This window comes from Populus euphratica, unplaced genomic scaffold, assembly GCF_000495115.2.
Source record: "Populus euphratica unplaced genomic scaffold, PopEup_1.0 scaffold19.1, whole genome shotgun sequence".
NCBI lineage: Eukaryota > Viridiplantae > Streptophyta > Magnoliopsida > Malpighiales > Salicaceae > Populus > Populus euphratica.
The window spans coordinates 913,124-928,005 of record NW_011499853.1 but is presented as its reverse complement, the minus strand read 5'-3'; the positions used below and the strand labels follow the sequence as shown (position 1 = coordinate 928,005).

Here is a 14,882-nt window from a genome sequence, read left to right as displayed (position 1 = left end):
GGAGAGCCGTTATCCACTTGATATTATAATAATATTTCAATCATTCCCTAACATATTATTTATAGATTTCACAGTTATTTTAAAACTAATCTTAATAATATATTTATTTTATATTATTATTTCTCGCATTATCACCAAACTCATCGTGGTGTGAAAACATTTTGTACACGCAATTAAAAATTGGATAAAAGTCAAAATATAGAAAAGGATGGAACTTCCTTCCCTTCAATCTTATCAAGGTGGGCTTGTGGGGAAATATTTATTCTAAAAACAAAATAAGAATTACGTTAATTTTATTATATTTTTCTTTCCATATTCTATGAATAACATAACGCTAATTTATTCTAAAAACAAAATAAGAATAACGCTCATATGAGAATGCATTTGGAATGATATTTTCTAAAAATTTAAATTTATTTTAATTTAAAATTTATTTTTTATATTTATAATCACTTTAATATAATGATTTCAAAAATAATTTAATGTATTTTTAAATAAAAATAATCATTATCACTACCATCTTATTAAACATATTTTTCATTCGAGTTCTAAGAATTTTTTTATTTTTTTATTTTAAAATAATACTTTAAAAAGATTAAAATTTTTATTTTTTATTTACTTTAAATTATTTTATTTTAGTTTTTTAAGATTATTTTAGTATAATAATATTAAAAGTAAATTTTAAAAATAAAAAATACTCTTTTAATACATATTTCCAAATAAAAAAATATTTTAAAATATAACTCCAACACTGTCAATCACGGGTTACAATTCCAAGTGTGAACTCAATTCAATCCCAAAAGCGAGAACAGGAAGCAGATTTGGACATTCGGTACAAAAATCCAAAGTAGGTTTCCTCTTTCACACTACTCATTATAATAATAATAATAAAATAATAATTAATATATTTCCACTTACTATATATATACTTAAAAGAAGAACGGCGTGTGTGCTCGCTCGCTATCTTCTCTTATCCCTCGTCATTTCATTTATCAATCAATCTCTCTGAGTCACAGCGATGGGGATCACCGGAACTCTAAGTTCAGACCAGCTCGACTCGTTCAATTCTCAAGGATATCTTGTGATCGAATCATTTGCTAACCCTGAAGATATCGAATCCATGATGAAGAGGATGGATAAGTTACTTGATGATTTTGATTACACTAACGTCTCTGTTTTCTCTACTAAGAATCAGGTTTCTCTCTCTTTTCTCTCTCTCTCTCTCTTTTTAATATTATTTTACAAATAAATAAACTCTGATGTTGTTGTTTCAGCGAAAGGTTACTGATGATTACTTCTACCAGAGTGCTGAGAATATTTCTTTTTTCTTTGAAGGTATAATAATAATTATTATTATTATTATTATCTTTTCGTTTTCTTTTTGGAGACTAAATTTTTGGGTTTTTGATTGCTTAGTTAATGGGACCTGTCCTGTCCTGTCCTATCCTTTTTTTGTGCCATTCTAATTAATCCCCTGTATCTGTTGCGGTTACAATCATAATTTTAGTGTTTTTTTTAGGTTTAGATTTAGAGGTTAGACAATTGATATTTGTGATATTTGGCAGAAAAAGCATTTGGGGATGATGGAAGCTTAAAGCTACCAAAGCAACTATCTATTAACAAAGTGGGGCATGGTATGCTATTTGAAAATTGCATCTGCTGTTGTTACTTTTTAATGTTACACTATGATGCTTCTGGAAGTGGAGTTTCCTTATAGTACTTGTAGGAACAATATTAATATTGCATTTTCATTTGTTCGGGAAAAAAAAACGGTTCTAATGTTGTACTATGTGGGATATACTTTGTGCAGCCCTCCATGAGCTTGACCCGGTGTTCAAAGGCTTCTCTAGCTCTGAGAAGATTTTTGGTTTGTTATCATCGTTAGGTTACAAGAAACCAGTGATCATTCAGTCCATGTACATTTTTAAGGTACACTATTAATATTTCTAGTGCTGACAGTTTCATTTGCTTTGTCTTTTTGACAATTCTTGACTTTTTATCTAGTTTAGCTAAGGCCTAATTATGGATAATGACCTTACTGCTTGTTGGCGTTATGGTTTCCTTGGATTTTATATCTTTACACTACCAGGGTCTTTTACGAGGTAGCATAGCAGATTTGTGTGAAGTAAGCGCAGCAATGCTTTAACTTGGTCAAAATTTGATTTTTTTGAAAATATTTTCTTTTCTTAACTAGGCATTCTTTACTTGCTGGGATTGCTATTGATTGCAAAATTTAAGGACTCTAGCATGGAAAAAAAGCTCTGAATAATTGTTAGGGTTCTGTGCTGGATGCTGTATGCCATTGTATAGGGTAGGGTCTAAGTGTAATAGAGGGATACTTTGAAATATAGTGAATTTTAAAAGCTAAAAGGTTTATAGTGAATTTTAAGCTCTGAATTTCTGCAGTTAAGGCTGATATGATACTAGAGACTGCTGTAGTAACCCTAATATTTTATTTTATTTTATTTAATGAATCAGTAACCCTAGTATTTGAGTAGCCATTGTTGGATTGGTATGGTGAACTTAGAAGATTTCAATTGTTTTTTATTTTTAAATCTTTTTAAAATTGACATCCTCTGTTTCTTGTAAAACTTGGGTTCTGTTGTTTTGGTGGTGTTGCCATTTATGACTGTTGTGTTGTGTTTTGAATACCTTTTACCCTTAAGTTAATCATAGGCATTGTTGTTGTCTTTTTCTTTTTACATGTATTTGTTTTGAAAACTTTATAAATGACCTGCATTTAATTTGTGAAGTTCTTTGTATATTACATGAAGTAGCAGACTTGAAATTCTTTGGTATAAATATTAAAAACTGGCGTTTATGATTTTGCTGTATTCCTAACTTTGTCAATTGTTTCTTGTTTTTGCTTTATACACACTCGCATTAATTATTATATTCTTGAAAAATGTTCATGCATTTGTAAGATGTGACATCTAAACAATTTTGACTTCTCATTTATTATACTCTCTAGTAATTGCTACATTTACATTGGATCTTGTCCATAAATAATGTTAATTCTGCTATTTTTTTGGTTGCAACTATTTCTTTGTTTCAATGTTTTTGACAAGGAACCGACTTCTTTTAGTGATTGGAGCGGGCTTTTTCAGATGTTCAGAATGGAAATATTTGTAACTGGAGATTGATTTAAAGTTTAAACTTTTTTATTTCTATTATCTGCATCTAATACAACGAGATTGTTTTAAACTACAACATGTGAGAATTTTTGTTGTATGAAAGGTAACACTGTTCTTTTTTCCTTTTTTTTTTAATTTGCGGTTTGAAAATGGCCGTCATGGCATCATCTCTTCAAGTATGCGTGCTCTTTCCATTTCCTGATTTTAAGTGCATGAAGTAATAAGGTATTTATTCACAGCAACCAGGTATTGGAGGTGAAGTAGTACCACACCAGGATAATTCATTTCTGTATACTGAACCAACTACTTGCACGGGGATGTGGCTGGCTCTGGAAGATGCAACTCTACTAAACGGTTGCCTTTGGGCCATTCCTGGATCTCACAAAAGTAACTCCCTTATCCCATTTTGCTTCGGTCTTGCAAGAAGAATAAGCCTGTTAGAATTTTCCTTGTCTAATATTTTTTTCCTGCTCTGTGGTGTTTTAAGATGGCTTGGTCAGAAGGTTTCTTAGAGGGGAAAATGGGGTGTACTTTGATCAGCCTTCCCCTTCTTATGACCAAAAGGATTTTGTGCCTATAGAAGTGAAAGCTGGTTCTTTGGTTCTCATTCATGGCGATCTTATCCATCAAAGGTAAGTTAAAAGGAAATGTTGCATGATTCATTTTCCATTCAATGGATTAAAAAATATTAATTTTCTCCAAAGCTGATGTCCTCAAAATCTCCCTTTTCCCTTTCTTTGTACGTGTGGGGAACAGTTTTGAGAATCAGTCCTCGAAATCAAGGCATGCCTACAGCTTGCATGTGGTGGATACTGATGGCTGTAAATGGGCGCCAGAGAATTGGTGAGTGAAGGATCTGGTTTATGTTTCTTTTTTTCTTTTTAGCATCTACAATTTCTAGTTTGAGTTCCCTGAATTTCACTTTCTGTGCTCTGTTTCTCTTTTTTAATCCTAATAATTTGCCAGAGAATTGGTGAGTGAAGGATCTGGTTTATGTGGTGGATACTGATGGCTGTAAAAGGTTTCTTTTTTAGCATCTACATTTCTTGGCTGTATGTATCAACTATTGGAAAGATTAAATTGATTAACTACTGTTTTCCAATAGGAGCAAATTGGTAGCAGATGATTTAGTAATGAAGTTTTTTTTTTTTTTTTCCCTTGCTCAAAATGTCTTATTGTGCCTGTGAATGTCTTTTGTGTGACAATTCCCTTTTGGTATAACGAACCATTCCTTCATTCTAAACCACAGTTCCTTTTACCTTCTTTAGAAACAGGTTATGAGTCGACTAGGTTAAAACTAGTAGTGTTCATACTTGACTCCAGAGCTCAAAGAATCCCAAGTTTACACCACTTCATCAGCTGTAGCACTTCGCTTTAGTATGATTTCGAGTAGAGTGCTTTTGGCCCCCCACCCTGCCAACCGCTTGTGTATGTGGTCTAATGATTTTGTGCTTTGATATTTTTCTCAGGATTAGAAGAAAAGTGGAGCCAGAGCCTCTATATGCATCTTGATCTTGCCTAACAGATAAAGAGTATGATCAAGTTTAATTAAGTTGTCGTGTGAATTTCAATGTGCCTTCCATATTTGCTTGTCTGCAACATGTAAAATCGGGTCCGTGAGACCATAAATAACTTGTTAGCAGTTACTCCTGCTGCTATTCAAATATTTATTCCAGAAGCAGGTTGCCCTTTTTATTCTGATTTTAGATTAATGTTGATTTCTGGGACCAAAAACTGCCATCTTAACACTATTAACAAAGCGAGCAAAGGGTTCTAGGAAAAAACCAGAATTGTCAATGAGGGTTTGTGGTTTGTTCTTTGGATAAAGGACGGACATCAAAATCGGTGATGCACTGACATTCCATGGTTGCTGATAAGGAGGATAGAAATAATAAAAAGAAATAAATGTTGGCAATCCTATTTCCATAATAATAATAATAATAATAATAATAATAATAAATCTTTTTATTAGATTTTATGCAATGAATACACACACACACACACACACGAACCAATTGAAAGTTTTTATTGTAATCTTTAATAAAAGAGGTATGTTTTGTCTCTTTTTTTTCCTTAATTAAATCCTACCAATTTCAATTGATAGGTTTGGAAGCGATTTCTTCCAATAATTACAATATGTGATTTAGATTTGCTTCTTATTGAAATGTAAGAACATTTTCATCTTTTCTCGTTAATGAAAAAACAATTAAATGACGAACCAATCTCTCTAGTCTTGCAAAATAAATTAAATAGTCTCTATTTTCAAGAACTAATTAATTAGTTCGACCCCTTTTTTGTATTTTTGTGACCATGCTTAATTTAATACTATTTTATTCTAGAAATTTGCTTCTTTTCTTATTAAAAAAAAATGGCTTCTTCTCTTACCAATCTTTTATATTATCTGATTTTTTTTATTTCTTAAATTGAAAAATCAAAATATTTTTTTTTAAAAAAATAAAAAATGGACAAAAAGGATTAAGTTACATGTAAAATCTAAAACATATGGACTAATTAATATTAATTTATTTTTTCATATTATCTTCATTCCTTCTCTCTTTTTTCACGTCTTAACTACTTATGAAGAGAATCTCAGCCCTACTAATTCAAGTGCCAAATCTTTTTAAAGGATTAGATTATAAATAGATTTTAAAATATATGAAATAATTAATAATAATTAATCCAGAGAGATCATCTAATGCATTTTGCAAAACTAAAGGACCTAATTTATTATCTACTCATGAAAAGTCCTATTTAAAAGAAGAAAAGAATTGGAAAATAAAATAAGCAAGCCCTCCCTCTGCCTCTTTCAAGCGAAAGAAGAAATTTGGCGTCAGGTAGGAAAGTCAGAACGGCCGTGGTAAAACTAAAAAACCAAAACAGCCCTCCCAACACAACCTAACCTTATGACAGATTAAGGGTAAGAACGGCATTACATTATTAAAATCCACAGTTGATACCAGACAAAGTAAGATCGCCACAGCCCTTAGGTTTTTTTGGTTCATAGGAAAAATGTCCGAGTAATTACTAAAGCTACTAAAATAGTCAATAAGCGAAGAATATTTATTTAATATTTTTTCAAGCTATAAATATTCTTCACAGCCCTATTATTTTAGATGCGGTGTGCGTTGATGAGTCCTATGGAGCATCGCTCTCGAACAGAACTTTTCTATACTGACAGAGTATGCAAGTGCAAGTTTCTATGCAGGTAGACACCATTGTTTTAAACAACAGTGACAGCACAGACAACACACCACTTTCAATGTAAAACATGCGCTTCTTTCAATATTTATAGTTTTTTAAACATAATTAAACACTATAAATATCTTAGATCACCGATTAAATAAAAAAAAGAGCTTCTTGGTTCATAAATTTATACTCGCCATTTTATTTTTATGTTACAAGACTCTGTCTTGCATTCTTTTTTTTTTATATATTACAGGACTCCATTTTCTCTTACGTTATTTTCTTCTGCTATTATTGATGCAAGTATCGAACAATCCCTCGTTTTTTTTCAAGAGTAGTCAAATCCAAGCATGAAGCCCAGCTCACACGTCTTGGCCCGCATAACATGGAAATCCCAATTCCTGAGTGAAGTTATGAGCTGTTTGTGTGGCCTGGGACTGCTAAAACAGTTGAAAGTTCTGAAAGAGATTAGACTAAAGCCATGCCCTTCAGGCTAGGGGTGTTTAGGGGTGTTCACGGTTCGGTTTAGACTAAAAAAACTAACCAGTGGAAACGATTGGAGGCCTCAACTCTTCACAAAAAATACTCGATGATATTCCTAATTTTCTCATATAGGTTGTTAATTTCTAGGAAACGAGTGTAGGTGTGCGCAAATTTTGTCGGCAATTTGAACGAGAAGAGAATAACATGCCATAATGATAGACACCTCAGCGGCTCAGCCTCCATTTTTGACACTTTGCGTCCTTATATAATCAATCTCCACTGGCAAGAACATGCTACGGTTGGACTTGACTGGTGTCTGGAGGTTGAAGACCTCAATGCATCAAATTTAGATCCGGCAGGTAGATGTTTTTAAGGTTCCACATTAGATTTCAGCTGAGATGGACTGTGTAATATTCATCCATCTTATACGGCCAATATTTCCTTTGACAAGCAGGCTCCAAGCTCCTCGAATTAAGCTCCTTATCAACTTGTCTCTCCTCCACCATTTGTAAATCAATGGTGGAAAAAATAGCGGGTCTCTTTTATTGTGGCATGCATAGCAGCTATCCATTCGCAACTACCTCCTCTGCATGCATGAGACAGTATTATTGAAGAAGACGACGACCTTGGGTATATCACATACCCTAGATCTCGTTTATTCACGTGGCTTATTCCCCACACAGAAAATGGTGGGCTTCTATACTAATTGCAAGATGCATTAGCTAGCTAGGGACAGTCAACCTTCACCTTATCCCAGAACAAAAGGGTGACGATATTGGTATCCCAAAATCCTCGTGTAACCTCATCCATTTACCACATATGACTACAAAATTAATAAACTTACAGAACTCGAGTAAATTGACTGATGCATTCACGTTCAGGCAGTTTTTTGCCCCAACTTGACACAAAAGAGTATTCGGGCACTCCGTCGAAGGTGGGCTCGATTGATACTAAGAATTAAATGATGCCTATGCTAGCTAGAAATGAATCGGATTATCTGAGAGGAGAAAGACGCCCTTTTTTTAGGCTATGGTTTAATGGGCCTCCAATTTGAGTTCTAAAAAAATTGTATGAGTGATCATAGGCAAATGGAAACAACAATAAATTCATTATTTTTTAAAAAACAATTGTTGGTAATTAAAGAATATTTTTATTATTTTTTAGATTCGAGTATTGAAGCAAATAAACTCCTTTAAATCCATTGCAATACGAAGGACGCCCTTATATTTATTTCCAAGAAATTCTTTCTCATTTTTTATATTAACTCCCTGATAAAAAGTCTCGGTTAATGGAAAATATTGAACGATTAAAGGAAAAACAAGCATTAAACAATAGAAAGAAACTTAAGATTCTCAAAAGATTAATTATTTTTCAATTGTAAGTTATTTCGCATAAAACAATCAGAATCTAAGTATAACGTTAACTTGCAAAATAAATATTTTTCTCAGTTATTATTCCTTGAAAAACAATATTTTCTTCTTGTTCCTTTCAGTTTTGCAAGAATCCTAATAAGTTAACGCGAATTCATTCATCACTGGTTAGATTCACTCAGTTAAGAGGGGGGGCGGGAGTCTGAGCATCATTATCAACACGATATCCTGCAGGAGGGCTAGGTCAAAGATAGAGAGCAATGGCAGGGAGGGGGGGCCATGAGGCATGCAAATAATGCACATGACGATGAGATGACGACTGAGTGAGAGAGACCCTCAAGAAAGCAACCTAGTCATACAATGCACGTGGATGCACCATGCACGAAGTCACTCAGAATCGCAGAGACACAAACATTAAACATAGAGAGAAAGAGGCCTTCTTGCCTTGCCTTTCATCCTTGACAGTCAAGATGAGGCACAGCCCTAAATTACAAGGAAAGAGAAGATGCCTTGCCCTAGCTTATCGCTTTGCTTTTGCTTTGTTGGGAAAAGAGCACTGTTCCTTTCTTGATCATTGATCACCGCCCCTAAACCCTATATTGGGATCCCCAACAGCACCACACCACTCTCCAACAAGCTCCTTCGAACACTTTAATTCACACCTTGCCTGCAGCGACTGCCCTGTTAGTCTTAGACCAGACACATGACTCATGAGCTAGCTAGCTAGCTTTTGCCCTTCAACTTCTCACCCTTGGATCATCTTTTCACTAGTATATACTAGAATCATCCTACGACGAATATTGCAGGACCACCAGGCAAGAAATGCAATCTTTTGCACGTGAAATGATACTTGTAAGGAGAGGGCCACCGTGGCATGTACCAAGTAGCGAGTGCACTGTTTCTTCTCTGCCTTTGAGAGTCTCTAGGGCAAAGCTGACTAGGGAGTACTGGGAATGATCAGGTGTGAGTCCATGCCATGCCACGTGTTAACATTGCTTGGGAGGCAGGGTGTCCTTCCCAATTCAAGCTTTGTTCCCTTGTGAGTAGATGGCGAGGAAGATGGTGGGGACAGCAATTTTCCCTGGACAGCTCCATTTGTGAAGTTATGTTAAATTAGTCCCTGCAAGGGGACAATTCAAGAACGATTTGTTATAATCAGTATCCACGTGCTTATGTTTCGTCAAATATCCACTCTCATTTTAATTTAGTCTATTTTTGGATCTGGTTTCTAGAAATTTAGAACAAATTGTTCTTATTAAGATTGGTTAATTTGGTTATTTATACGTGTGAAAACTGGCTTAGAATACCCTGTATTTTTTTTTAATAAAAACATTTCTCCAAAATACACTAATATGAATAGGGTATACTTGGTGTGTGTATTGTTCATGAGGGTCCCTTTACGGCTGATTTGAGATTTTTTAGAAATGGGATTTGATTTGAGGTTGATTATGTACATATATTTACCATCCATTACTTTTAACCCGCTCGAGAGAGTTTTTGATATTCTTCAAGATATTGTGGTGTTGTGCCCACTCCTGATCAAAAACATTTACAAGGTTTTTTTTTCCGTTAAGCTTCAATTAATCACCCTTTTTCAAGAAAAAACAAGAACAAAAACGAATGATTTCGATGTGGTAGGTAATGAAATAAATAAATCAATCGTTGAAACTTTCGGAGAGTGAACCTATTGAATGGCGACTGATTAGTCTCAATCACAAAAGAAGCAATTCGGATAGAAAATGTCAAAATCATTTTGGGAGCAACTCAAATTAACCACTACTTCTTCTTTCCTAACTCTACTTCTTCTTTCCTAACTCTATTGGTAGAGTGTGGGATTTAAAATCTTGAGTAAAAGTAATTAATTTGATTTTAATTTTGATTATTATTATTTGTTGTTGTTGTATTATACTGGCAATTAATTTTTTTATATATTTTTTTTTTCAAAACAACATATATTTATAAATTGTTTTCATAGCATACCTAATAATTTCTGCACAACATGGAATACTTTTTTCTTTCTTTCTTTTTGGAACAAAATACATCATCTAATGATCTAATCATGGTTTAATTATCTTGTAATATTTTAAAAAATTGGTTTAACCAATACCCTGGAGTGTGCTACTGTCAGAATCAATAAAGAGTTATTTTTAATTGTTTTTATCATGATAAAAAAATTAAAATAATACTGCCTAAATATATTTAGAGAAATAAATTTGTTTAGAGAATCACATATGATATCAATAACTCATGAATCATAAGTGTCGTATGAAACTTTCTCAAATGGTAAAATAGGTTTACACAATTTGCAATAAAGACATAAACAAGAGGAGAGAAGAAAAAAAAAGATTTTGGAGACATACTGAAACTCCAGTAATGGCACCACCAATATAGTTCGAAAAATTTCAATGACACGAATGTAACAACACCAAGAAATGTCTCTAATGGTGAATGGAATGGGTCATACGAGTCATCCAAAGATGTTGAGGCTCATTTACTTTTGGGAAGCTCGTGTAGCCTACTCTAATCATATTGGTAATCTTACTTAGTGTTATTGGACTTCTATTTTCGAGATATTTTTTATGATATTGTTGGTATTGTTATCAGAGCTTCAATATTTCTTTTTATAATTTGTAAAAAGAGAGGAGAAAGAAAAAAATAAAAAGATCTTGAAGGCACATTGAAGATCCAATAATAACACTATTGATATCATTAAAAAAGATGTTGATGAGAGGAATTCAACAACACCAATGAATATCATCAATGATAATTGAAGTGGACCACACAATCCACCTAAAAAAAGATGAGTCTTGAAATCTTTGAACAACTCGTGAGGTTTATTCTGTTAACTGTTGTGATCTTTTTTGATATTGTTGGATTCGTCTCATCGATATCTTTCTATGATATCGATGGCATCATCATTGGAGTTTTGATATGCTTTTGAGATCTTTTTCTTTCATTTCTCTCTCTCTCTCTCTCTCTCATCATTTCTTTCTTTTCATTGTAAATTATATCAAACTATTTTATAATTTGTAACTCTCTCTCTCTCATCATTTCTTTCTTTTCATTGTAAATTATATCAAACTATTTTATAATTTGAAATAGTCATATAAGATACTTTCGACTCGCAATAAATATCTCATGAGATTTTCTAAATTATATTATTTTTATAAATATTTCACAAGTAGTAAATATCTCATGAGATTCTCTAAATTATATTATTTTTATAAATATTTTTCAATTGTGTTATAAAAAAAATGCTAGAGTTTGAAAATACACTTCAATAAATCTAGCTACCAATACAAACAAAGACTGACATCCACATCATAAGAGGCAATTGGTAAAGATGCTCATGAGATGGGAAGACTATATGTGAGCATGAGGCATACATACATGTGATCAAAGATAAAGTGTAAAGATATAAAGTGTTTTTGGGACAATGGTAGCGGTAGTTTTTTAAAGTATTTTTAATTTGAAAATGCATAAAAAAATTATATATTTCTTAAAATATTTTTTTGACATCATCACATCAAAAAAATTTAAAAATATAAAAAATATATATTAATTTGAAGGAAAAAAATTAAAATTTCATGAATCTATAATTGTACCGTTGCCCAAACAGAAACAAAGAAAATAAAGGATAAATTAGGCAATTAGCACTCAAAATGATTGTACCGTTGCCCAAACAGAAACATAGAAACAAAGAAAATAGAGGATAAATTAGGCAATTAGCACTCAAAATATAATTAAATGTTAAAATAGCACAAGATGAATTATTTTTTTTTGGGTAAAATAACACAATTTGAAGATATCATGGTTTCAAAACATGAGATTTTAATAATATCTTGATTCAAAAATGCAACATTTGTTATATGTCTCGTTTTCGAACCGCGACAATTGATGTCGTGGTTCACAACTATGATATTAATGAAATTTCAAGTTTCTGAACTACGACATTCTCAAGGAGATTATTTTGAGAAATGATTGGATTATAGCCAAAACAGTCAAATTGTTTTGATTATTATAAGGTTTTGAGTCATTTTTTTGTCTTAAGCTTGAAAAAAATTTATAAAATCATAATTTTTGTTAATTTGAAATTGTATCTATTTTATGATTGTAGAGAGTTAAAATATTTATAATTTTATCAAAATATTAACAAAGTTTTCTCTATATAGTAACTATATACAAAATTTTATCCTGTTTAAAAAAATCTGCAAAAAACTACAATAACCCTAATAAAAAACATGCAAAAAACTATAAAAATCACAAATAGAAACCATACTCATTTAGTTAATATTGTAGTTTAAAAGTGTGATAAAATCAAACTATGTTAGATAAATCTTTTTTAAATAATATCATTCGCTTATATTTTTTAGTGTAGGGTATGTTTAGTACTGTGGTAGCTGTTATGGTTGTGGTTTGAAACATGCATCTAATAAGGACTACAATTTTTTTTAATTTCTTAAGTGTGCAACAACATTAGATAAAATATAATGAGAAATAAAATTGGAATCTCTGTCCAATTTATGTAGTGTCACTGAATAATTTTAAATACTAGTTTTTTTTAATAAAACATAATTAAAAAATAAAAAATAATTTTTATTTTTTATTTTATAAGGTTAGACCCGGTTTAATGCATTTTAAGTTTTGCACCGAAGCTAGTCCGAGTGGAATCGAACCAGGCAAAACCAATCCGATCAAAATAATATAGCATACTACACTATTCACTAAATAGTGTAATAAACAATAATGAAGATTATAGTATGTTAATTAATTATATGAACAATAAATATAAGAAACAATAATTGGTTGCTTTTCTCTTCCCTGTATTTCAAACACAAAAATGCTATAAAACTAATAAATAATAAACTATGTTTTTTTAACCAAACAGTTATATATATCTTTTCAATTAAATATAGACATAATCTTAAACAAACACTATATTTATATGTTAATTTGTGAAAAAAACAAAGAAAAAAAAGGGGAAAACATAGGGGGCCCAAAACCGCACGTGTCAGACGGGATATTTATGTCGACTACAGTAAATGATCACGTGCCACCTAGTGGTCCCTACAACTAGGAAGAAATAACCAGGGCCCCACGAGGTACGTCCGCCAGATGGTTACTTATTGGGAGCCCGTGCAAGATAATTGGTGTTAGCTGTTTCATTCACGCCTAGGCCCCTCTGCCAAGATTTCCGTAGTCCGTTGCCCTCTCCCAATCCACTGGCCTCCGTGTCTGGTGACTCCGTGCGCAGTGGCTACTATCCATTTCCAGTAAAAAAAAAAACTAATATTTGATAATTACAGAAAATTTAAGGTCAAGTTTTAAATTTATACTTTTAATAATTATAAGTTTGAATTTTTTTAAAATTATTAAAATTTTATATGACTATTAATATTAAGAATTGTAAAATTAATTCAGATACACATGTGGATTTGGATACCCAAATTAATTAAAAAAACTAATATTTGTTATGATGATGAAAAGATGTTTTTTAATTTGATTTCTTAATTCAATTATTCTTAATAATATTTTAATATAAGATGCATATTTGAAATCCTTTCAAAAACAATAATCTCATTTAATTAATTTGTAAACTGAACTCTTCCAAAAAAATATACTTTTGGTCATAATCTAACTTCATTGTGATTTTTAGTTATAAGAAATTGAGTTCTCTTGGATTTGTTTTATTTTTGTAGACTAATTAAACTATAAAAATACACCTTGAGGATTGGAGGTTATGCCAATTTTCTCCCTAAACACTATTTTTTTTTTAATTGCTTTCCTATTTCGGTTTTTCTTTTTCATTTGTGCCTTTTTTTTTCATTACATTTAAATATTTTTTTAATTATTATACATGGAATATTCATTACATTTAAATATTTTTTTAATTATTCTACATGGCATATTATAATCTTGCTAAGGGTTTTTTAGATTGGTCACTTAAGCTTTTGGGTATCCTTGCAATATTCTCTTGACGTTTGTGAAGATTTTCAGTTATTTTATAAACCCTTGGGTACCCTAGATATGTGATATAAAAACAAGGATAAACTTCAAAATAAATAACCCTTTATTTATATACTTATATAGCTAGTCACAATTTCAATATCGCAAGGTAACTTTTTATATTTAAAATTTTAGAAATTCTCAATTAAAGACTTTCATCCATGTTAAGATATTTTGTCTATATTTCCCTTCAAATTATACTAGTCTTTTTTTCTAAGAAAAAAACAGTCATTTTGTAGAAAACTTAGTGTTTGTTGTAAAACACTTTAATAAAAAATATTAAATGAGAAATTAAAACGATTTAGTGATATTAAAATTGATATAAAAAATTAGTTTAGATGCAAAATTGATAATAACTTAACAATTTAACAGTATATTTGATGTTTGCCTTTTAAAAAGAATGTAGTTTGGGAAAGAAATTGAAAAATTTCCTAAATTCATGGAGATTTTTAGTTTATGCTACAGAAAGAAAGAAAGAAAAGATTTATGAAAAATATTCTTAATAAATTTTTTCTCATAAATATTCTTAATTAATTAATATGTGATAACACTGGATCATTGGGGAATTTATCAAAATAAACGGTTTGACTTGGTTATTTAATTTTGTTAGTTATATTAAAAAATAATATAAATTATATTTTAAATTAAAAAATATTAAATATGAAATCTAATTTCTATGGAACAGGGTTCGTACAGAGAATTTTGG

The 14,882-nt window shown here is 31.3% G+C and overlaps 1 protein-coding gene across 1 annotated transcript; it reads left to right on the top strand.

The window, feature by feature from the left end:
* The first annotated feature begins 931 nt into the window (after positions 1-931).
* On the top strand, positions 932-4,838 carry PAHX (phytanoyl-CoA dioxygenase (PhyH) family protein). The gene is made up of 8 exons (XM_011021072.1): positions 932-1,195; positions 1,275-1,335; positions 1,566-1,634; positions 1,811-1,929; positions 3,374-3,521; positions 3,622-3,766; positions 3,891-3,977; positions 4,604-4,838. Exons 1-8 carry the CDS (start codon positions 1,019-1,021, stop codon positions 4,644-4,646), a joined length of 849 nt encoding a protein of 282 aa, XP_011019374.1. The 5' UTR covers positions 932-1,018; the 3' UTR covers positions 4,647-4,838.
* The last annotated feature ends 10,044 nt before the right edge of the window (positions 4,839-14,882 follow it).